The sequence below is a fragment of the Strongylocentrotus purpuratus genome, unplaced genomic scaffold (assembly GCF_000002235.5).
Source record: "Strongylocentrotus purpuratus isolate Spur 01 unplaced genomic scaffold, Spur_5.0 spur5_scaffold_10, whole genome shotgun sequence".
NCBI lineage: Eukaryota > Metazoa > Echinodermata > Echinoidea > Camarodonta > Strongylocentrotidae > Strongylocentrotus > Strongylocentrotus purpuratus.
This window is the reverse complement of record NW_022145595.1, coordinates 5814393-5840734: the sequence shown is the minus strand read 5'-3', so window position 1 is coordinate 5840734 and position 26342 is coordinate 5814393. Positions and strand designations below refer to the sequence as shown.

The window sequence follows — 26342 nt, the reverse complement described above, 5'->3', positions numbered from 1 at the left end:
GATTTCATGTATACTCATAATGTCAAGCTAAGTGTATTTTTTTAATGATATAACCAAGACATGAAAAATCACAGCTATAGAAAGCAGCCATGTCATGACTTTTTCTATGACCTTCAAATTGACCTTGTCTGTGACCTTTTGAATGACCTTGTCTGTGACCTTGTCTGTGTCATTGTCTTTGTTACCAATGGTGGCAGGTAAGAAAATCTATGCAGAGCTCCAACCTGAACTATCCTGCTTCGCCTGCTGTGAAGCTGCAGAAATTCCTGAGAGAGGCGAAGAGAGCATAGGCAACATTTAGAAGCAACATTGTGGTATAAAGTGTAAGGAGCAACATTGTGGTATAAAGTGTGTGGAGCAACATTGTGGTATAAAGTGTGTGCAGCAACATTGTGGTATAAAGTGTGAGGAGCAACATTGTGGTATAAAGTGTGTGGAGCAACATTGTGGTATAAAGTGTGAGGAGCAACATTGTGGTATAAAGTGTGAGGAGCAACATTGTGGTATAAAGTGTGTGGAGCAACATTGTGGTATAAAGTGTGAGGAGCAACAGTGTGGTATAAAGTGTGTGGAGCAACATTGTGGTATAAAGTGTGTGGAGCAACATTGTGGTATAAAGTGTGAGGAGCAACATTGTGGTATAAAGTGTGTGGAGCAACATTGTGGTATAAAGTGTGAGGAGCAACATTGTGGTATAAAGTGTGAGGAGCAACATTGTGGTATAAAGTGTGAGGAGCAACATTGTGGTATAAAGTGTGTGGAGCAACATTGTGGTATAAAGTGTGAGGAGCAACATTGTGGTATAAAGTGTGTGCAGCAACATTTGTCGTGCAACAAGTTTGGAAGCAAAAATTTGATAAACACTTGCAGTGTAACCATAAAGAAAGTAAAGTGGTGGTGCAAGATGGTTTACCGGGAAGAAAAAAGAGTGGAAGCAACATTGTTGCAGCAATAAACGACAGCATTTTAAATACACGTTGTGGTGAAATCTGAAGGGCAATTCAAAGACAAATAGAACCATTTTGTGGTACGGCAGCACTGCTAAACACAGTTGCACACCACCATTGCACACCCATGTTGCTTCCACTATGACGTGTGGTGTGAAAGTGTTGTGTTGCCACCACAAGTGTGTGGTAGGGCAATGGAGTGCAAGATCAGGTTAAAGCATAAGAGAGTGGCTGCTTATAGATTGTGTACTGGAAATAGGGAGGGAGTAATGTGGCCAATTTGATGAAGTGACATCAAGATTGGATCAATTACCTAACACTTGGACTACAATGAAGCATGCATTTCTCTTTTGGTTTCGGGGTAGTACATAATTTGTATATTTTACATGCCTTGGAAAAAATAACTGAAAAAGTCATTTTCATGATGTAATAGTACTGGTATTCAAATTGAACGCATACTTCTTTGTGAATTGCACTGACATTTGATTGTCACAAGGTCATTTTCATATTGTACTAGTTCCGGTATTCTAATTGAATGCATACTTTTTTGTGAAGTGAACTGACATTCAATTGTCACAAGGAAGTGTTTTTTTTTAACTAGTCAGACCATGAATTGTATGATGAAATGTTATGTCTGACATCCCAAATCAATTTTAAGTTTAAATTGAATGTTATTGTTATGATTTGAATACATGTTACACCAATGGTAGGGTCAAAGACTGTAATACAATTTGTTGAGCCTTCTTAATACTATGACTTGCACATACATGTAGCTAAATGATTGTACAAACTTGCCCTCATTATTAACATGTGTGCTATTAACTTCTAGGTTTATGCATGGATTAAACAAAGTGGAAAGAGCTTCAAGATGCTGCACCATAAAAGCTCATTTTGACTAAAAAAAGATGGAAAAAAAACATTTATTTAAATGAAAGAAGGAAGTAAATGTCCTCTCCTTGCTTTGATTAAGACATTATTTTCATAATAATATCTATAATGTTCTCTCGGTAACTGTGTTAATTCTCGCTACCCCAAATAGCGATTCTGCCGAGATCCGGGGAAAATCCTGAAAACGCGCATTGCATTATGGGATAGCTTTTCGACATTACAGCTTCCTGTGCAGGCGGCGCGATAGCGCAAACGTAAAACGCCGTCGCCACACAACGTGTATGCACCGAATATGTCGTCTGCTCGGTCTTGTTTTTTTTCGCAAATATTTCAACGTTTATTTGAACATTTCATTCGTTGTTTTTTGCGTCTTTTGACATCAGTGACGATGGTTTTCTTTTGTGAGGCTGCACAGTGCTGGGCTCATGATTCCAAGCGTAAGAACCCTGAAAAATGGGGGTGGATGAAGGCCGTGACTTGGGATGGGACTCTATACCGGAAGTTGTAGTGACGACCCGAGAGAGTGAAAATTACCTCGTCTCGCGAATTTCGAGATTTTCGTACCTATTTAGGGTAGCGAGAATTTATTATGGGCATTCCCAACTCAAGCTATGCTTTCCGGGTTTTCACCTCCTTCCGTATCTGAATTATTTACGGTATACTCTATGTTGAAATAATTGTTACATATATCATGTATATATACATTGTGTTTCATATTGTACTGTTGAGAAGGAAAAAAATGTTGATAAAAATACAAAAAATACAACAAAAAAAATTACTGTACATTAATAGAGAAGTAAATTGAACTAAACTTCCAGTAATTGATTTATGATTTGCTATTAATATTACATTAATCTTTTGGCTTTTATTTGTATATATCGTGGCTATACCTTTTTGCTGTGTTGAATAACATCAATATGGTTCAGAAAAATTAATGAGCCAGTTGGAGACAATTTATTATTACTTAGCAGCATTTCCAACTGGTTACAATGTGAGTTGTTTCACTCTATTTTGTGAGCTGCCTGCTAGAAGGTTGTTACTACCATTGACGATGCTTGGCCCTTACAGCTTTCTTGTGGGCAACCAACAGTTTATTTGATGGATTAACAGTTTAAACAAATCATTTAAATGTATAGTTTCTGGTTGGGCTGTACAATAAAACAGTCTGAAGACAAAGAGAAACATTTTTGTGAGGGTAAATAACTTAATATCTTGCCTGCTTAGAGCCAAAAAGACATTAAAGCCATCACTTTTAATAGACAGAGCTAACACCCTTCTGGTCCTCAGCAGACATTATTCAATTTTCTTGCTTTCGAAACAAAATATCTGAAACTATAACCACACTCCTTTGGTGTAAGATTATCAGTTAAAAACACAAATATTTTATGAAAAAACTACCCATGTTGTTGTTTTAGCATAATTATATTCGTTAAGAATTCATGCATGGACCACAAAAGCCAAACAAGTTTTGAACAAAAACAGGCAAGGTACTGCTCTCAATGATTTCTCTCTCTTTACTAGTTAGTAGCAATCAAAGTGTGCATACAGCAGAAAGCATGAGTAATATAATTTGATTGATAAATTAGTACCCCTGCAAGAGAGGGCTGGGGGTTCTTTTAAATACAAATTTAATCGAATTCATTAAAAATTAATTCAAAAAAGATAATTTTTTACTCCCTTCATTTGAATGAGAATCAATTCCTTTATCTCATTTCCGTTGTTGTAGTAGGGGGGAGGGATTATGTATATTGTTCTTGTTTTTTTTGGGGGGGGGGGTGGGAAGGGGGGGTCTAGCCATCATCATGCTAAATCACATACACAAAAAGATCAGTCCCATGGCCACATCTCTTCTCTCAAGTAAAACTCATTGTGCAGTGTACTGCTCCCTTTACGATGCAAACATTTCATGCACAGCAAGATATTAGATGGGGCTGTTTGCACGACCACTCGTTTAGGTTGTACACCACAAAACTCATCTCTCACACTATGTGTTCAATTGTGGAATGGCACATAACAATACCAGACTCAATTACATGTATGTGATTATAATCCCTCCTCAAATCGCCAGTGAGTCACAAACCTGGCAGCATATCAGATACTAACGGAAGACTAAAAGGTTATATTTTTCATCTGGGGATATCCAATGGGTTTTAAACATCTTGTTGTACATAAAAGCAATGCTAATGACATTTCTGTGCAATCCAATAAATTGGACAATATTATCAATCCCTATGATTCCTATGAAAATGTAACAATACACTGCAATGTTTTCTCATTACAATTAAACTTCCATTTATTAATCATGCTTATCCTAGAGTGGGATTAGTAACTTTGCTGAGAAATAAGCCCCATGAATTATAATAGCAAGTTATCTGATCATCTACATATACAAATATAAAAAAATGATTGGGAAAGAAAGAAATTATACATATGGAAACATACCCAGTCGCATTTATCTCTTTCATCTCTCCCAGCATTCATTTTTATGTATAAAAACACTGACAAATGCTGGATGCAACATTCACGATATTGTGCCCAGAAATATAAAGGTATATCAACCGTTTAAAATAGTTGTTTAACACTTAAAATATGTAAAGTGTACAATCCATACCAAGATTTGAATTTCTCTCCCAAAACATTAGATTGCTCCCTTTACTTTCCGTCTCTTAGCGCAGTAATCAAAATAAGTGAAATGGTTCCCTGATAATCTAAAGTTGATGGTGAAGTGCTTGGCTGGGCCGCTGGTGTTGGGTTACCCATGAAAGCAGCTGGTAGCAGTTTAGTCCCCCCTCATCCTGTCATATCTTTGTTCGGGAAGTCCACTCTTATGGAACCCCCCTGGCTGCTACTATATTTATCTGACGATTGTCTATTGGGAGTTACTGTATGGGTGGAATGCTCATGCTCGTCATAAACTTGACAGCTACTTATTCTTTTCCCCTGCATGCATGCAGGGAGGCTATATACCCTCATGTACATTTTCTTGACGCATGGTCACCAAAAATAAATGTGAGATTTCAAAGTAAAGAGAAAGACATACGAGATATAATGAAGGAAAATAAATTAAAGCACCCAGAACTACAATTGATGTGCATTTCATTCATTCTAAATCTCAGATCTGCAAATTTTTCCTCTCTGCTGCCAAGTTTTTAATCCAAAATAACCCAATAATGAGTCTCATTAGAATTTATAAATGATCAGACAGAACATATAAGGACTAAAGATGTCCTTTATATGCACTGATTGAAATATTTCAACATTGAATACCGTTAGGAATACTGTTCCCCTTGTACAAACAAGCTCTCAAGATTATTCCAAAGCATATGCTTGACTATGCTGCCACAATCCAGACGGATTACCGGTCGTGCTTTCCTACCTATGAAGCACACATTCGGTTCATTCTAAAGCTGTCATTCTCAATTTAAAATACCCCCCAAACATACCTCACCATCTTTGCTCTTCCATATTATCAACCCAATTGTAAAAGAAGGCACATTAGATTTCTGGCCATGGCAACGAGAGAACTACATTTAATCTTGATATCTGGTAAGCAGGGCTTATTTTCCAGGGGAAACAGTCAAGGATAATCTTCAAGAATAGATGTTATTGCATCAAAACTAACCCCATGGAATTATTTTAAAGCAGCATAATGCAACTACTTCTAACAGGCTGAAATGAATGGACACAATTTGGGAAAATTGATTGCATCGTGAACCAAAGAAGCCAAATAACATCTTTGTTTTGCTACAGACTTAGCTCTATATCTCTCTCAAATTTTCTTTGGCACATATAATTATTCATTACTACCAGAACCAGAGATCAACTTCAATTGGCAGTTTTGCTCGCTGATTTAACCCCACTTGTTTCAGCTTCAAGACTGAGTGTGAACAGACCCAATGGTTTATCTTAAGAAGATGTGAACATGGTCTAACTTTATTCACAACGTAGTGAGCCCATTTTGCAGCTCCGTGTAAAAGATATGAATGGGCTTGGTGAATTATCATCGCAAGATGTGAGAGTTGCTTGACCAAACTGACGATGTACCTCGATAACCCTACTTTGCCAGCTATAAGGCCAGGTGTAAATAAGCCTAAGTGCCTTGTCATCAGAAAACGTGATTGTAGCTTGACCAAAATTACAATGTACCTTAGTAACCCTACTTTGCCAGCTATAATGCTGAGTGTGAATGTGCCTAGTGCATTGTCATCAGAAAACGTGATTGTAGCTTGACAGCACTGACAATGTACCCTCTGTTGTTTCGGCTTTCTGACCTAGTGTGATTAGGCCTAGTAGGTTATCTAAATATGTGAAGAGGGCTTGACTACATTAAAATGTGTACTAGTTTCTATACTGTTTAATGTTTAAAGATCTAGTGTGAATGATCTAGTAGGTTATCTAAATATGTGAAGAGGGCTTGACTACATTACACTGTGTACTAGTTTCCCATGTTGTTAAATGTTTACAGACCTAGTGTGAATGATCTAGTAAGTTATCTCAATATGTGAACAGGGCTTGACTACATTATAATGTGTACTAGTTTCCCATTTTGTTAAATGTTTAAAGATCTAGTGTGAATGATCTAGTAAGTTATCTCAATATGTGAACAGGGCTTGACTACATTATAATGTGTACTAGTTTCCCATTTTGTTAAATGTTTAAAGATCTAGTGTGAATGATCTAGTAAGTTATCTCAATATGTGAACAGGGCTTGACTACATTATAATGTGTACTAGTTTCCCATTTTGTTAAATGTTTAAAGATCTAGTGTGAATGATCTAGTGGGCTATCTAGGGAAGATGTGAACGTAGAGTGACAATGATCCTTTCATCCTCAGCCAAATATTCCTTCTGATCTTGGATAACTTCTTAGAAATAGTGCACTCCTGCCCCTCCTCTTCAAACGATAGGAGTTCATGTTGAATGAAGCAATGATTGTACGACATGTGTTCTAGTAACAGTTGCTCTGCTATTATTCTCTTACATATACCAAACTTAAAACTTTGACTTCACACTATGCCCTACCATAAACTTAAAGCTAATCTCTAACCCTTTTACAAACCAATGAACTTAACATTTTTATCTTTTACTACCTGTATTATTGTATACAGCAGCCAATCATTAACACTAACCTAAATCCTAACATGAAGCCCAGTTCTTACATCATGTACATTACCTAACCCCAACATCATGTACATTACCTTACCCTAACATTATGTACATTACCTAACCCTAACATCAAACCTTTCCTATGACCCAACTATCACAACCTGAATATCACCTCATAATCTTTCATGAATAAAATAATGGAGCAAACATCAGATAACATAATCCACAAATCTAAGTCTATATGGTACACACCACCAAAGATATAGGTTTTCAAAAGAATAGATGTGTACATGCATGTTGTATACATGTATAAGATAACAATGTGATTGATATTGTCTGGTAATTGTCCGTTCATAGTTGAGGGTCCCGAAAGATAAAGATAGATTGAATACTATATAGGAATAATGATAAAATATAAAATATAATCAAAGCAGGCATTTATTATATTCACAAATGAAGGTTGATATTCCACTACAAATACAATATCAATGAATCGATTTTGAGGATTAACGATTCAAGTTCCTATGCCAGATTTGCCATATTTACACCATTCCAATTAATTCAAAAAACATTATGCAACCTCGATTTCAATTGGATTTTGACGAAGGAAAAAACTAAGTCACAAATGATACTCATTGTAGATCCTCATTATTGCAATTTCTTTCTGTGCAACCCATCACACTTCATCAGCATGCCCTATTTGCTATTGGTGAAGGTCACTTTGATGAGGGAAATGAAGTCATATTTGTACTAATATACATGTGCAATGATGTATCAGATTTGTATACATTGTAGCAGTGGCTAACACACATATTACAACGTACCAGTATCGTTATACCGTGTGGGAATGCATGTAGAATTGTCCTTATAAAATGCCTTGTGGCAGGCAATGAAGAGGCATACATACTGCACTGTTTGATAACCAGGATGTAGGTCACAAATTAAACGAATAATGAATCTCCTATTTTAATTCCTTTTTTTTCTTCCCTGTATAAAGTTCAGATATAATGTCAAAAATTGGTCCAAACATAATTAGTAACTCAATATAACTTTCTTCTAGCCATACTTTTCTGTTAAGAGACAATCTAACATAACTTTGAATAATTGATATGCAACTTGCTTCCTTGTTTCGCAATCTTACAAGCTAAAGCACAAGTTTTTAGTATGAAAGTTGTACCAGCACATGGATATCAAATGAACAACAATGATCAACTTTTATTCTTGTATTCCAAGAGTTAAGGGTGACTATCATTCACCTACATCTAAAACTCTTACATACTTTGAAGGGATATGCCCAGCAAAAAAACAAAAACAAATTATGTTATTTTTCCTTATGTAATGAAAGTCTCAAGCTGTTGTTTACAGGTGATTCTTTAGCTTATAAATGTAGAAAAATATCTTGCTCTTTCAAGCAAAATGCAAGCTAATAATAGTAAATATCCTATCATTATTTTTGTATAACATCTGTTAAGAGAAAGAAGGCATTGCAAATATTTCTTTGAGTTTAAATCCTTCTGCATGGTCCCAAACAGATGATATCCACCAACTTGATGTAGCTTCGATTTAAACTACACTCAGGTTTTTAAGAATATATCACAGTCTAGTCCTCTAGACTATAAACAGTTGGTAGTAGCCGGCTGCTTCTCTCTGCCCGGTATTCCCAAATCCTTAAAGTCTAAGGTGTTACGATAAGAATCAAATTGGCAAAACCAAACGCTAACATACAAAAACAGTCAACAAAAGAAGATTGGAATGTTATCTTAGTAACCCAACGGACGATAGCAGAGAGCATTAAATAAGGAGCAGAGAAAAAGGAAAGTCAAAAGAATAACAGGATGAATAAAACATATTAGAAGAAAATAACGGGGCATAAAAATAGATGATTAACAAGAAAAAAGACAATATAATAATAATCGAATGAAGAAAATGATAAAAGGAATCTCATGAATAAACAAAAAGAGAGATCGGAGAGATAGAAGAGGGAGAAAAGGAGAGGAATATATATCTAATCATGATAATAAAAAAGATGCATAATTCTACCCATATAATCCATCCAACCTCTATCACCCACAAAAGTACAGATATTACACATCCACCTCGTACGTAAGGAGAGTTACAGCAAATCTTCATAACGATGCTTATTAATGGAAGCTAGGAGGAAAAAAACATGAACAAAAAAACTCTGACATCTACAAAACAAGCACGTTAAAAAGCGGCATCCTTACCTCACTTCCAGGCATTAGGGAATTATTATCAGAAATTTTCTAATTTAGTTTCTCAATGCTGCAATTAAACAAACGGTAATGCTGGCTGTATTGAATATCATGTGTCCAAGACAAAATTCTTAGCCTTGTTATGTGCAAATGATTAATTCTTTCCAACATATTGCTTGTGCTCTTGAGAAGTTAAAGTGCAAAATTATATAAATAAAAATTCATTCGTGATAGGAATTTTACATGTTCAGTAAGAACACAATTACGTCTTCCCATCAATGATATTACGCAATACCTGCCATAAAAGATATTCCCCAGTGCCTGAAAAGAAGCTACAGCATCCTAGGATTTTGGTTATAAGAAGTCATCATGCAGGATCTCTCCAAAAACCAGAAAAAAATATATAAATAGTGAGTATGAGGATTGGAAAAAAAGAACAAGCAGCGATGCATGGGTGAAAGAGAGTTTATTATGGTTTGTTCTCAAAAATTTGGTAATATTTGAAAAAAATATATATATAATAAATATAGTAAGGAGTTGTGTAAAGTCTATATACCTTGGACCATGGAAAGGCAGATAGTTTTATTTTCCCGCTCCGTACTGCTTTTTGAGAAACGTTCTGCAGATAGTGTATGACGGAGCGTGGGGTTATTGAGAGGTATATATATTATAATATATCAAAGAAAATAACAAAAACAACAGGACACATTGAAACTTCAAACACTGTTTCTTGGGTACAAAACTTATCCCTAGGTCTTCTAAAAATGCGTTCTCGTAAAAAAACATTTCAATAAAAATTGATGTGGGCTTTTGCTAAATAGCATAATATACTCATTTGATATGCAATGTCGTGTATATCGCACTCACAGGAGTTCTTAGTGTTATACCATAGTCTGTCAAAAATGCATCTGTTTGGTTTTTAAAAGAGATAAACAACATCAGTGTCTGGTCTTTAAGTCCAATAGAAATATATATAAAAGATAACGCATTTTTACATCATTTTTGTAGCATCACTCATAAAAGGATAATATGTCTCATGGACTTACAATTGCAAACAACAAATCCACTTTTGTTGTTGTCTGTGACATAAAACTTATGCATTTTCATTTCTGTCTGCTGTACATAATATACTAGGTGACAGCAATAAGTAATGTACAGGAAAAACCAATCACACTTAAGACGTAAAAAGGCACTTTAGAAAATAAGCCAATGTATCTTAATGAATTTCCACATGTCTCTAAATATTTCCTACAAAAAATGGGAGGAAAATGTTCGAATCTGGTAAAGACTTTCCATCAGAATACTATAATAGCCGACATAATTTATAAATTTGATAAATGATGAATACGTGAAAATTTGGCAAATTATATGACTAGTACACAAGCTGGTCTCCATCAAGTATTGTTTTTAATACAGCAGTGTACAAAAACCTGCATACATTTATCTACAAATCTATTTGATAAATCTAGCTTTGGGGAAAAGGTAAAAACAGAATTCTTTGTTGCTGGTTAAAGGATATTCCATTCTCTAAATTATAAAGAAAATACATGTTTTTGGCTCTAAAATCCTACTTCCAAAAACTAAAATGGATGTTTGTGACCTAGTTATAAGTGCATCCTCCTGACAATCTGCTCATCATAATAGACGACCATCATACTCCCTCTAATTGCTGGGAATTCCTTGCAAATTGCCAGACAAAATTTGAAGTATCTGCACCTGCTTCTGTGTATCAGGGGCTTAGAAATAAGTTTGTTTAACCCTTCGAGCCCCAAAGATATTTTCATAACTGCAGCTGGGTCTCTAATGATGTTACTTGGTGGAGATGGGGTACGATAGGATGCTATCCTTAGCTTTACGAGCAGCAAACCTACCATTAAGGTAGCCCAATCCAAAATCAATTAAATAACTTTTCTAAAGTTAGTTGTCCAAACTTGGAAGATGACATTTTGAGCAATGTTTGTCATGAGACTTATTTTTCCCCTAGTATGTGAAATATTCGTGTCTGCAGTAATGTTATTTATCTGTTCCCCGCTGCCCTTTTTGCTTTTGCCCTATGAGGTTGCAGAGGTAACAAAATTTCTGGACAACTTATCTAGAACTCACATATTATATCTCTACAATTGGTTTTAATATCATTATGAATTATTGTGCAGTAAGACTTTGATAATTTCTAATAAATTCCGGTCAAAGATAATTATGGTAATATATTTGATACACCAGGCATAAGCCTTAAACCTCTCATTTAAAACAAAAATATGGTGAGTTATATCAAATTTTCTTGCTTCAAAATTGAATGGTTTTATTCCAGTAGAATAATGTGCTACTAGACACGACTGTTTGACCTGAATTTGGTGCTACTTCTCGTTTAAATAGCATAATGCCAACATTCTGAAAAGAAAATGAACTTTTCAAGAGGACCATGTTTAGGATTCATACCATGAAAGAGGATATGGGTTTACAAAGTTGATATACATGTGTAGGAGATATGTAATATTTGGTGGGGAGAGACTATGTGTCCTTCTACATGAAACATAACATTGGATAATTTGTAATCAATGGTAATATCAAATAACCATGGCAACAGAGGCAGGTGATGTCAAATGAAAAAGTCTGGAAGCCAAGACTAATACAATAAAATCCATTTATGAAATCATATGATCAAAATAATTGTTTAAGTTTGAAAAAAAATGTAATACATTGAAATGTATATATATGTATACATATATATATGATGTAACGAAATGTGATTTGGCAACTGAGACATTGAGTCTTCATGCAGAATGAAAAGAGAGAGATAGATTAAAGTGATGGAAGGATAGGCAAAATGAAGGAATACTCACTGGAAAAGTTCCTAGTAGCCAGCATCGTGGTGAGGATGGCACCCTGCAGATAGAGAGATAGAGATAGAGAGAGAGACAAAGAAACAAAATGGATTAATAAATTAGACATTAATTTACATTTGCCACTCTTCATCCAGGTGTTAAATAGGTACTGGTAGGAAGGAATTCCTTGAATGCTGTGTGCGCCAAAATCGTCAGCCAAGCAGAGCCGGGTAATATTTGGAGCGCCTTGAGCACCATGCATGGTGGATATGTGCGCTATATAAATATCCGATATTATTAGTATTATTATTAAATTGAACGATGAGGAATATGAGCAGGTCCATGCAGGGCACATAGCCCCATAATGTTGGCTCTGTAACCGACAAAATTTTGAAATTCGTAAAAAGCAATCATCAGACTAAATGCACTTTGAAAAGTCACGAATAAGGGTGGCAGTGAGAGAAATTAAGAAAGGTAGACAGAAATGCAAGATTTGTTATGTTATCAGTGTACTTAGCTATTGGGTAAGCTCTGTGCTGTTACGCTGCTTGCTTTTTTGGTACGTGTTTGAAGGAGTATGAGTAGAAGACAAAAGACTTGATGCATGGCTGATTGTCAACAAAACAGAGTCAAGTCTTTTGTCAACTCTGTTTGTTGCTACGGCAGGCAGCCAGTGCAAACAAATTTGGTTAATCAATTATGGAAATGCAGGCATTGTAACTTTAAACAAACAGATTTTTTTCCTTGATTGAGGTGTCATATAGAAAGGGCAGAAAATGAACTTTCTAGAAATGTGATTTTCTCTTTGAAATTTAGATACCTCCTGCCAAATGACTATTTGGTACCCTCTCTTCAAATTGTTTTAATCACTCATGCATGAAATATGCATCATATGGGCTGCACTAAATAAAAAGATGAGGATGTAAGCCTTACAAATATGTGTCATTTATTAATTATAATTGTAATTAAGTTATGATAAAACATTGATAGTTCTCGGTTTCATTTTTTTCTGGGACGCACTGTATGGTTGAATATATGATTGCCTTTAATACATGGTCGAATGTTTGATTACCTTACATGGTTGAAAGTTTGGAGCCAGAAGATCATTAGTTCACCCATAGTTTAACACAAAGCTAATGCCATTCTTGCTCCAAAAACACACACTATATTTCAATTATCTCAATAAGTAGGTCAGTCTCTCACCTGGGTTAAATATTCATTCAGATTTCAAATTCATATTCAATTTCAAATCAAAGTACAACTACAATTGAACGTCTGAGTCACGTCTTCTTAGTCAGGTGTGGTCAGCCCTCAAGCAGCGTATGGAAAGAAATTGGCACCTGTTGCAGATAACCATTGATTTTTAAAACCAATACAGTCTAGGGTATGGCACGACCCACAGCCATGACGCGATGCAACATATTCAATTATTACCTTGCATTGCGAATTTTTCATGAAATATGCAAATTATACATTATATTGATGAAATGCATATAATTATGAGCATGCTTTATTGGTAAGAATCATACCAGGCAAACGGGTAAAAATTGGAGCACTATGTGGCATGATAAGTTATTGAAAGCCAAGAATATCATCTTCATTCAGCCTATGTTAATGAAACGGCCATTGCAGCAATCGGGCGATGGAAGAACTTAATTTAATTTTATTTCATTTTATTTTATTTTATTTAAGGAACTTTACATAACTATCTTGATCTAAGGAGACACGAACAAACAAGCCTATGGCTACAGCTTGTAATGTATTTAAGCCATATGAAACAAATACTCTTTCAGAATTTGAGTGAGACACAGAGAGACAGAGAGACAGACAGACAGACAGACAGAGTGACAAAGAGAGACAGACAGACCGAGACAGAGACAGACAGACTGACGAACACAGAGACAGAGACAGACACAGAGAGTGGGAGAGAAAGAGAGAAGGGGGAGGGGCACTTTCTTTTTCAAGGCATTCAATTTTGTTGAGCTGCTTAACATTTGACATTTACACAATTTTGTCATAAAGAAAATAGCACTGTACCTTTCATAGTCTCTTTTACATCATGATGCATCTCTTTAAAATCCGAGGAATGAGGGGGATGGATGTGTGTTATGTCACCAGCACAGAAACCGACCTACATTTTTTTTTACCTCACTCTACATAATTTATCTCTTCTTCATTGATTTTTCATGGAATTTTTCCCCCCCTAATATTTCGTAGTCGAGTGCATAATTCCCCCTTCATAATGGTTGCCTAGACTGAGATGATCTTCCATTTCCGTTCATCTCTTTCCATATTTGCATTGCATCTCCAACATATACTTCATTTTGCAATGTTTGAGGATCATATCATATTACTGTTTTTCATATAGCTATCTCAAAAAGAAAAGCTACACTAAGTTATACCAAACTTCCTATATGTTGTATGCTCTCACTTTATAATGAACAAGATGCTTGCTATTTTGTCCTACTAGACCTGTTGTCCTACTGTTTTCATTTAATAATAATTACAGGATTTATTTTTGACATGTATGTTGTTCATATGTTATTCTTATAGCCCCTTTCACATTCTTTGTTGTAAATTACTATTTGCTTGTAATGTTATTTGGTTCCTTGATATAATGTTTACATTTAGACTACATACATGCATTCTTTTTAGTCACAACATAATTGACCTTTTTTGTTTTAATTGTTTGAAGTAATTGCTCACACCTGGGGAATAGTCAGTGTAGAGATTTTCTGATGCAAATGTACTGGGAGTAACAAGAGTTTGGGCACATGCCTCCGAGCAACAGCGTTGCATTTCAGTTTTGTGCACCCTGACCCACTTGCTGCCCACATTACTATTATTCTTTCATATTCTTATTATGTAATTGTCTCTTTCCATTGTGCTGTATCTGTGCTTTATATGATTGGTCAAATAAGTAATAATAATAATAATAGTTAAAGTAATCTGCTACACTCTCTGCTTGTATATATAAGGGCATACATCCTTTTAATAATAATAATTATCCTTGCTTATATAGCGCCTAACACTGACTTTATCAGAAGTCTCTAAGCGCTCTACAACAATGCAGCATAATTACCCTGGCTTTAGCAGCGCTGCGTTTCAAGGAATTAATTCCTGCCAGGTATCCATTTACCTCATCTGGGTCGAGTGTGGCAAATGAAGATGCCTTGCCAAAGGACATTAGTGCCGAATCGGGGATCGAACCCACGTCCTTTGAATTACAAGTCAAGTGCCTACACCACTCGACTACGATACTTCTACATACTTTTTTCTTTCCATTGTGCTGTATCTGTGCTTTTTATGATTGGTCAAATAAACAATAATAACGATAAAAGTAATCTGCTACATTCTCTGCTGGTATATAAAAGGGAATATATATCCTTTTAACATCCTTAGGCTTTCAAAAGATGAAGGTAGGTCATATCGATCACCATAACAGACAGACTAGACAGAAGCATCAACTGCTCAGGGCCAGAAAGGCATTATCATGCCATAACATTGTTTAACACAGAGTGAACGACCTTCTGCCTCTCAACAGATGATGTATCTCATCAAGAGAAAAGGTTAAAAGTACAAATACCAGAGCTTGTCAACACTAATGATCATGCAGAGCTTATATCATATCGTGAGGAGCAGAAGGTCTTAAGTACCTTTTGGAAAATTCAGATAGATCATATGCAGAACAAAAGATTGCAAAGGGAGGAGACAGAAAGAGAAAGAGAGAAAATAAGAGAGAGGGGTAAAGAAAAAGAGAGGGACATGGAGAAGAGATGCAGGGAAAGAGACAGGGAGAGGTAAAAAGAGAATGAGGGGCAGGCAGATAGACAGACAGGAAGACATACATTAAGAGAGAGGGATAGAGAGGGAGAGAAAGAGAGAGGGGAGGAGAGAGAGAAAGAGAGATATAGAAAGAGAGAGAAAGAGAAAGAGAAAGAGAGAGAGAGAGAGAGAGAGAGAGAGAGAGAGAAAAAGAGAGAGCTTGTCAACACTAATGACCATGCAGAGCTTATATCATATCGTGAGGAGCAGAAGGTCTTAAATACCTTTTGGAAATTCAGATAGAACATATGCAGAACAAAAGATTGTAAAGGGGGTAGACAGAAAGAACGAGAGAGAAAATGAGAGAGAGAGAGAGAGAGAGAGAGAGAGAGAGAGAGACGGGAAGAAGAGAGACGGGGAGAAGAGATGCAGGGAAAGAGACATGAAGAGGTAAAAAGAGACATACATGTTGAGAGGGGGAGAGAAAGAGGGAGAGAAAGAGAGAGAGGGGAGGAGAGAGAGAGACATCATAGGAAAAACATAGAAAGAGAGAGAGAGAGAGAGAGAGAAAGAGACATATAAAGAGACATATAAATGAGAGAGAGAGAATTGGTGAAGAGAGGGGGAGGAGAGAGAAAATTAGAAAAATAGAGAGAGAGAAGAGAGAGAAAGAGAAAGAGAAGAGAGAGAAAGAGAAAAAGAAGAGAGAGAAAGAGAGAGAAAGAGAGAGAGGGAGAGAGAGAGAGAGAAAGAGAGGAAAACCATTGAAGTTTAAAATGAAAAACAAAGAGGAACAGAAGATAAAGAAACAAGCCAAATATATACAAATGGACAGATAAGGACAATAAAGTAACATGCAAGGTAAAAAGAACAATGCAAAAAACAAAGATTAGTATGCTATCTGGATACCTTTAAGCAATAGAATGGAGAATAAATGTGTTGCCTAAAAATATGGCATAAATTTGAATCACAAGTGTAGCTCTACTATTACTCATCTTTCCTATATGCTGTTGCATATGTGCATAGCTATGGATCAATATCACTGCATTGCAATTATTAAAAGTGAAGGACGTTTAAGCAGCAGGTCTATACGACAGCTGTAAACCTTCCATTAGACGCTTCCCAAATACTACCATGAGAACAACTCATTAATAGTTCATTGATAGCCCTCCATATACTTCCCTATAAAAACACAAGCTAAAGCGTTATCGCATCTCATCCTATCCCACTAAAGTAGGGTGTTAATTAAACCGTTAGTTCACATTTCATGCTTCAGTGATCACGTTCGGCACTCACTCACACTGCTGTGTTAATGAACCATGCCAAGCCAGGCAACGTTCAAAATTTGGGAAAAGAACGCAACTTACAGCGACCACCAAAGCCCTGAGAATATACCATACGGCGACACTCACCACATCTTTGAAAAAATTCATCTTTTCGGATTTGCCGCCGAAAAAATAAACAGGAGGGGAAAAAAGGTATTCTACTCCAAATTCTAAGACTACATTGTCCGCAGGGCTACTGATGAGCCGTGTTGTTATTCCTCATTACGTTCCTAGAGGCACATGGTGGCGATTTCTCTCTCATTAATGTTCTCCACATGATGCAGTGTAAGTTTCCTTATTGTATCCCAGTGGATGGTCGTAGATGCGGAGCTGCGATGGGACGGCAGTACTGATCATGACACCATACGTTTGTTCGGTCGGAGGAACAGATTGGAAATGGATTTGGACAAACTGTGTGTGTGCAAAGCGACACCGCAACAGCTAGGGTGAGCAGACGACCCGACTAACTGTCCACAGTCAATGCTGCAGTCACAGGCACGTTGCAGTACTACTGCACGCATACCAAAACAAACACAACTTTGCTGGTATGCTTGCTAGTCTCATTCCAAGACCCAGCCAGCATACATTGCATACAGAAATTTCTCCTAACAGGATAGAAACGATAACATGATTTCCCAGTTTCTCCAGAATCCCAAATGCCATTAGCCTTCATGTTTCCAACATTAAAAAAGCAATCAAAAATAATTGCCACTTCACAATGCAAAGTGTTATGTTTTCTTTATTTTTCTCAAGGCAAATATATATGTCAATACAGTCATATGGGGTTCTTTCTTTTATTGAGTTGAGTCTTGGTCATGCATTTGCATTGTGAAAGAAATAATGGGAAAAGGGTAGATCATGTAACACACAAGTATTGGTGAAGTAAAACCACAAATAATATTGGTTTCTATGGTTTCTGTGGTAAAAGTGATTGCATAATATCTTTTAGAAATTTAGAAATATTGCAGGGCACCTGCACCGACAAATCATATTAAAATAAGAGATAACATTGTCCTCAATGTGAGGTTAAATTAATTGCTTTATATCTGACAAATTTGATAATATTGCAGGGTCTCTACTCATTCTGTAAATATTATAGACAAACAATTCAATATGTTTACCAGGAACTCTCTCTCTCTCTTTCTCGAACTCTCTCGAACTCTCTGAGCTCTCTCTATCTCTCTTTCTCTATCCCCCTCCCCCACTTCCTCTCCCACTCCCTCTCACTCTCTCTCACTCTCTCTCATTCTACTTGCTAAGATGTTAACCATTCCACCCCTATACAAATGTATCATGATTCAGTACTAGGCCTTTGTGGAATGCTTAAAGGTACATCTTGTACCTATCATTATAGGTCATTAATGCTCGATATTGTGTAAAACATTAATAGCTACCATTAAGTATACAGGACCCAGTGAATCATTGCAGTATCTAAGATAAAAATCAACAAATATTACCTTACAATATCATATATTTAAATTTCATTCAGTTCATTATAAATCTTTCTTTGTTTGTTTTTTTCTTCTTCCTCTCTCTCTCTCTTTCCTTTTTCAAGGAGGAACGTCTAACATATTTACTACAGAATAATCTATCGTTCATATACCAGTAGATAACTTCACATTTGTATAACAACTAATTCAAGGACCCGATTTCATTGGCATTTTATAATTTTTCCATATTTTATTCTTAAAATCCTGGTCTATGGTCCCAAAATATCACATACAATGTTACCTCACTGCTGCCATCATTTGAAAGGAACCATAAAAGTCCAGTACATATATGTTTGTGTGAACGTTCCCCATCAGAGTGTGAAGAGGCCCCACTAAGGATGGATGAGTGAGGTTGAAATATAATATGTACACAGCATCGCTATATCAACAAGACACTAATGACATGTGAGTCAAACACAGATGTCAAACAATTTTTCTTCTTAACTTGAAGCTCAATTAAAAGCATAGCGTCCATTCACGGCCAAGAGGGTATCAACTCTTTGTGTTTATGTATATTAATTAATGCTCAAGGCTTTAAAGTGTTGTAATTGACAACAAAAATTTATGAACATAATGTTTCCTATTAAAGTCAATTATTTATTCCTCATACAATTAAAGGGAGCTTGATCAAGTAATCCAATAACTTTCAACTTTTACTAAATGAATAAATTCATTTTATAATAAAAATTCACAATAAAGGTCAGACAATAAATTAAAGAAATGATACTATGATGTTATTGTATTCACTGCTTTGTTGTGCTTGAAAACATATGGGATACCACATAAACAGTGCCTCAGACTACTGAGCCCGTAGTTATAGAAATCTCAGTACAATATACTTCCGCTATAATAGATGAATGGCTGATATAACACCTTTTTGGCCGAACGCTTGAGATCCAATATAGCTATACAGGACCTTGAACTACTGTTAAAAATAGAACAACCAACCAGTGCGGGCGTACGGTATAGCTAAAGTCGTTGTTTAATCAATCAAATTAAAGGGGTATTATTGTAAGGGAATGAAACGTTTTCATGATCAAAAGTGGGACAGAATTCAGTTGGTATGAATACTATTCCGTGATTAATCTTAGTAGATCATTTCATTATGATTTTCACTATCAACTCTCCATTAATGGAATGATCTCGGGCAGATCTCTGAACTCTATCGCGCCATTTTACAGATGAATAGAAAATATTTTACAGAGCAAATATTATATAATCCTTTGGAAAGACATGATTGAACAAATCCTGTTTTTTTATTAAATCTAGTTGAGTAACAGCTATTTACAGTTATCAGTATTGTTCGGGTCTTTCTATGCACCATTTTCTATCAATTCATTTTTTCTTGAACCCAACTCTTTTTCACTAAATATTGGAAATATCATCTTCATGTAAACCTTCTAACTCCTCCCCCAATACTCAATGGTTCCCACTAATTAAGGATATCACATACCGGTAACCGAAACTCTCCAAACTCTCACAACATTTAAGAAATTTCTGAAAACCCATATTTCCATAACACTTCTCTTTATTTACCTGGACTGTTATTTTATTTGAAATATAATAATCATAATCCATTCTACTTTTTTCTCCTGTTAGATGAATTTTGCATTTCATGAAGAAGATGCATTATAAAATGATAAGAAATTAAATTTTAAAAAGATGTTGTTTTTTTGTTCGTCTGTGAAAACGGCTTATTCTACCCTTCATCCTTCCCAAATATTGCCTAGTCTGCAAGAACAGACTCTAATTTGACACTTTACCACCATTTCTTAAGCCTTGAAAAGAGCCTAGATCTGTCAGTTTCTGGCTGTGTCAGCATTGGCTAAAGTATGAATCCTATTATAGTCTGTTGTTATGCACGATGACTGCAAACTAAATATTGCCAGGTCATTTTCAGCAAAATAACGATGATTGGCTATGATTCATGATATCTCACCATTTTTCTCTTTAAACTAATCTAGAGAAGACAGGGAGTTTACCTACTTTAATCTTTCTAAAACCTCAAACTCTCATCTCCCTGTTCCCTCAACATCTATCGCACCCCTTGCCCCCCCCCCCCCCCCCCACCACCACCCTCTCCCTCCCCCTCCAAACTACCCACCAACGACTGCTTACAGGCAAATACATTATGGTACCATTGCATCAACCAGTTTTCAATATCAGTTGAGGAGACACAACTTCAAATGTATAGCACACAATGTACATGCAACATCATACATGACATAAATGGCAGCTAGTCTTTACTTTGCAGATGCAAACCCTTGTCGGTCGTTGTGTACAAGAGAGTGTCTGACATAAGAGACTATGCCCACTGCACGGTCTACTGCACCCCCATAGGGTCTGTGCTATAAGTGCTCCTGACACAGCCAGAGAGTGACAGAGCTAGGCTCAGCTCAAGGCTTTATTGAGTTGATTGTGTTTAATGTCTAAGTCTGTGCCTGGAGGCTAGCTAGCTGGTAGCATCACATATCACGCTAATGGCAGCTATCTGTTGTTGATATGTAGGTATAAGTGAGGTCGATATGAAAAGTTCATTGTCAGTACTTGTCATACCAATGAAGCCTGATGTCTGTCTGGTGAGTACATGCACAGCTGAAGGACTGCTCCAAGCATGGTGAACCTTAAAGGCCATACGCTCAATACTTGGGTCAAAAGATATGAGTTAAACGCATCGTTAACAATGTTAAGTCTGAGATGCATGGCCCTATGTGTTATCAGTGTCTTTGATTATGGTGTAATATTGAAGCCTTAAAAAATTGCGCTTCAAAGTGATCATAAAGTTCCTCAAAAAAAGTAAAAATCTTTGAGTGACCGGTTTTACATACTCTTTTTCCCTAATAGACTGTAGTGTTATAAAAACCGTTAAGATTGGATTTTCCTGTGGTGCCCTTTCGGCTCTTAGCAGATAATTTAAAATTTCAAATAATTTCTTTGTAATCATGCCCCTTTATTGCCAACTTGATGAAAAAGAATATGAATATATATGAGCGGTGATCACAAAATGTAAATTTTCACCAATTTCTATGATAAATATGCCTAAAACGAGTAAGATAAATTTTGGATGATGGACGGAAAAAACCCAATTAATTTTGTTAGATGAAGGTGATACAAAATGAAGATATAGTACAACTACATGTACTTTAATTGAGTGGGCACATCATACCCTGGACAAAGCAAGGGGAATACATAATAATAATAATAATAATAGAGAACATTTGTAATGTGCCATGTCTGTCAAAAATGACACTCCTGGCGCAGTTGTGTGGAAGTTGTATAATTGTGGGCAAGTAATTCAAGAAAGAAAGTAAAATATGCATAAGTGGAAATAAAAAATCTCTATGATGAGTTTAATTAAAAACCAGATGCCTGTTAAAGTGACTTGGTAACATTGTTGAAGGTTGATGAAAAAAATTGCTTAATTTTTGTATATAATGTTACTTACTATATTCCTTCTACTGTACTAACCCTCTGACATGCAAAAAATCCTGAAAAAATTCTCAAACCACAAAGATATCTATGGTTTTCTTTGAAAAGGTCGATGTATGACACCCTCTAACAGTGATTAACAGTAAATTCTCCCAACCATTTTTGAATTTTCCCAACCGTTTTTCCATGAAAAACAGACATAAAACAGGCTATATAAAATCTGTCAACACTTAAATGTCTGGAATGGAATGTAGAGCCATTTTATTGCTTTGTGACGATTTACATTCACCTAAAATGTAATTGAATTTTAATAATATAGTTGGGAGAATTAAGGAATCGATCAGATCAGTTTTTCCCTATTTGTACCATGATTGAATAATGGTCTGTTTTCACTAAAATTTTCAAATTATCTTTAATTGTACATCTAGCATTGAAGTCACTACCTTAGTACCACTATCTCTCATCTTAACAATGTTACCAAGTCCCTTTAAGGAGCCCGAGAGCCTAAAATCATGCGCCAGACAACTCAAGTCAAGTCCTTACACATGAATCATAATTGAATCCAGTGCCTAATGTTATAGTAGCATTGTCAGTACATTGATCAGCTAAAAACTGTTCTTATTATTGTTGAACACTTAATAACTAATGAAAAACAGGAATTGTATGTCTTAGCAACCAAGAGAGGAACATCAAGGCCGAGAATGTTTTATTAGATTAGACAAATGAAACAAGATTGTGTTTTGCTGATCGAAAAAATGAAAAGAAAAAACAAAACATGGGATCCCTAGTTATGAAATGAACACAAAGTGCCTTTCCAATCGTAAAGTACACAGATTTCATAACACAAAGTGCAAACTTGGGGGTTAGAAGGAGGTGAGTTTTGTAACAAGATTTTGCTTCAACCAGGCTTTTTACAAATTTCATCAATAGACCTGTCCTCATCAGCTCGAGATTGTTAAATAGCCTGCTATTTCCGATTTTGGAAATAATCCTGAAGTTACAAATCGAGTCTCATCAGCTCGAGACTTGACCTCGAAACTTGAAACTCAAGCTCGAGAAGTTAGCTCGAGATATTTTGCTCAGCGTTCGCGCATAGTGCGAGTCTTCGGGCTGGTGAAGACGTACCAGACAAATAGCGGGATATTTTGCAAACAAGCCCAAGATATCTTGGGATGATTATCTCAACCAAATATCCCGCTAGTTGCAACTTTGGGCTGATGAAGGCGCGGATAATTTGCGATCAGGATAGTTCAAATAGCGGGATATTTGGCAATCTCGAGCTGATATAGACAGGCCTAATGCAACCAAGACCTTGAGACATGTTTATCCTCTCACAGTACACTGTTTGTCTGCGGGCTAACCATTCAGGGTCTGAACTATTTTGGCAGTAGACTAACACCTACAGAGGCCAAGGGCAGAAGGTATTTGTCTCATGTTTGCTTTAAAAAAACCATTATGAAACTGGTTACGCCATGGATAATTTGGGGGTATTTATGGAGGTAATACATCATGTAAATGGGTCAAATAAAAGAAAGAAATCCCTGGTCCACTTCTACGTTCAGTTATATCATTGGGAAATATTGCACTAACCAAGAATAATTGTTGGGGGGGGGGGCAGACAGTACTAAAAATTGATGAGTTCATATGATATGCCAAATAAGAACCACTGTCTTGTCTACTCATGTATACACAGTAATCACAAATCATTTTAAAGAAAACTCCTGGGTCCTGTTTCATAAAACATGTTAGCAAGAACAAGTTGGAAAATGTTCTGTTAAAAGCTATGGTAATTTCAACATTTGATTGGTTGAGAGCAAATTTGTCATAGAATTTTAGCATTTGGTATTGACACAAAGTTTGATAGAAGAGGGCCCTAAATCGATCTTTCAATAGCGCAGCTGAAATCTTGTTTCTTCCAATAAATGTACATACACACACACGGTGGCAGTATCGACCCAGAACCTCTTGCATAAAAAGAGCTGCACTTAAATGCAACTCAAAATATTAAATGCAAGTCCTTAATACTTGATCCTGTTGGTTAAAAATCAAGATGCGTTCAAATTTAGGTTACTTTAAAAAAAAACTCTTTTGACAAGAAGGCCCAGACGGTACTCTGAGCTACATTCACGCCTTAAGGTCTGTATGATACTAGTTGGTTGAGTGGTCAATGTTCTAGTACGTGTATACTATGGGATCAGGGTTCAATTCCGAGTCATGTCAGCAGGTAACGTTAAGACAAGCTGTACAAACTATACACAGTGAAGCCTTCTGTAGTGATCACCTGTATACAAAGGCCACCATCCATATATCCATGTTGTTTCGTTTTAATAACAATATTTCTGATTGAAACATGTACTAAAGGAACCTGCCTTCAAAAACTGTTTTGCTTTGTGTTTTTTTTTGTCTCTCATGAGAGATTTTTATATTACAGGTATTACTGTATAAAGACCAAACTGAACACCTGTTCTAACCAAGACTTGAGTTAAGTAGAGCCTGTAAAATAATCATCATCATATTAGCCCTGTGCACATTAACTATTTCATTCCAGGAGCCCTGTTTCATCAAACTTGTTATCAATAACAAATAACAAATTTGCCATAGAAAGTTAGCATTTGTCATTGATAAACAAGTTTTGATGAAACAGGGCCAAGGACCCCCACCATACTATCAGTTGTGACTAGTCAGAATCAAGTACAACTCAACTTGATCATACATTAAGAGCAACTTTGTACTTACAAGCTAGGCTTTATAAGCTTGTGATTTATTGCGAGATTGGAGATCGATTTATTCCTAGCATCAAACGCAATATAGTCAAGAAACAAAAATGGATGCAGTGCGTGCAGAAAATTTTGCCCTTTCTACTCATTTTTAAGGCTCTGAATCAAAATTTATTGAGCCAAACCACAAAACATGGAATGATTGTTGCTAAATATTTTAAAAGGCTTACCTTGAGTTTGCGTCTAGCGTTGAACTTCTTCAAGCAATCAACGGTCTCCTGTCTGTGCATTGCTGAAGCATAGCGATCTCGGTTCTGGAAAAAAAAAAAAAAAGAGAATGATAATGATGTTAATAACAACAAAAAAGATAAGGATGATGACGATGATGATGACGACGACTATGACTACGCGATGATGACAACGAAGATGATTATAATAACAATAATGATGATGATAATTATGGTGATAATGATAATAACAATAATGATGATGATAAGATGATAATGATAAAAAACATATCCTTCATCAAATATTTATTGGATTTTGACTGGTTGAGAGCTCTTCACATGACCAGAAATACTTCAACCATTTAAATTTGTTCTGAAAAATTACTATTTGGGAGTTGAAAATTAATCAAGCGTACAGGATTTCAAATGCCTCCAGTAGGCAACTCCTGCGGTGTCACGGCGTTCACGCCGTAGAATCTACGCTGAGTAGTGAGTCAGTGAGTTATTTTGCTTGATTATAAATTGTTGATGTAGGATATAAAACAAAGATACCCTGCCTTCTTCCCAAAGTACTGGTTAGAACTATTCGAGTCACCTTTCTTGCCCATAGTTTTAACCAGAACCTCTCAAGAAAATGATGATAATAACAATTACACGAAGGATGATAATGTCTTCTTGTATAACACTCATGTCCCTAAATCAAAAACACTTCTGAAATATTCGATTATGAATAACAAAATAAAAATAAAAACATTCCTTATAAAGCGCTTACCACGAACGTCTCTAAGCGCTAAATAAATGAATAATCAAACAATGAATAATTAAACAATGTTTTTCCGCTCTACACCAATTTTTACCTTACCTGTCTTCCTTCTCTCATTCCTCGGACATTTAAATTAAATTAAAATCAAACGATTTAAATTAAAATCAAAACAATATGTACCTGCTCTACGCCTACTATTTGCAGGACAAAACTTACCCATCTCTAGTTCCTTCACCATGTCCAAAATAAAATGAAAATTTTCTCTAAAGCTTCAAAATATATAGTTTGATATGCTTAAAGAAAGTAATTATAGATAAGGGACGTAGCCAATTAACATAACATTATCCCATGCAGTTTTCATATCGCTCGCTCGGTAACCTGTTGCGCCACTCGGTCCCTGGCAGATTTCAATGACGAGAATAATCATAAAAATGACCCTGAAGGTAGACAAGGGCTCAATTAAGAAATAATGATCTTTGAAGAGTCTATTGTTTGGAATTAAGTGTGAGCTTGATGCTTTGTTTTGAGTGAATCTCTCTAAAACGATAAGATCATTATAGAATCGGCTTACGCAAAGCCGGGGTAATGATATAACTGCAAGGTCCTTGGGGAGAACAGTATTAATACTGATGAGGCTTCCCTGGGTAAAGA

The 26342-nt window shown here is 36.0% G+C and overlaps 1 protein-coding gene across 9 annotated transcripts in view; it reads right to left on the bottom strand.

Annotated features, from left to right (window-relative positions):
* LOC100890773 (calcium/calmodulin-dependent protein kinase type II subunit alpha) overlaps positions 1 to 26342 on the bottom strand; it is an 84682-nt gene that overhangs the window by 26552 nt on the left and 31788 nt on the right. For 3 of the 9 annotated variants that reach the window (XM_030979289.1, XM_030979290.1, XM_030979291.1), the window contains exons 8-10: positions 24932 to 25015; positions 11994 to 12036; positions 9710 to 9772 (exon numbers count right to left, since the gene is read on the bottom strand). In XM_030979289.1, the coding sequence (XP_030835149.1) occupies positions 9710 to 9772; positions 11994 to 12036; positions 24932 to 25015 (190 nt within the window). Of the gene's footprint in view, positions 1 to 224; positions 267 to 9709; positions 9773 to 11993; positions 12037 to 24931; positions 25016 to 26342 lie in introns of all 9 variants that reach the window. The other 6 variants (XM_030979293.1, XM_030979294.1, XM_030979295.1 and 3 more) reach the window with 3 other exon arrangements.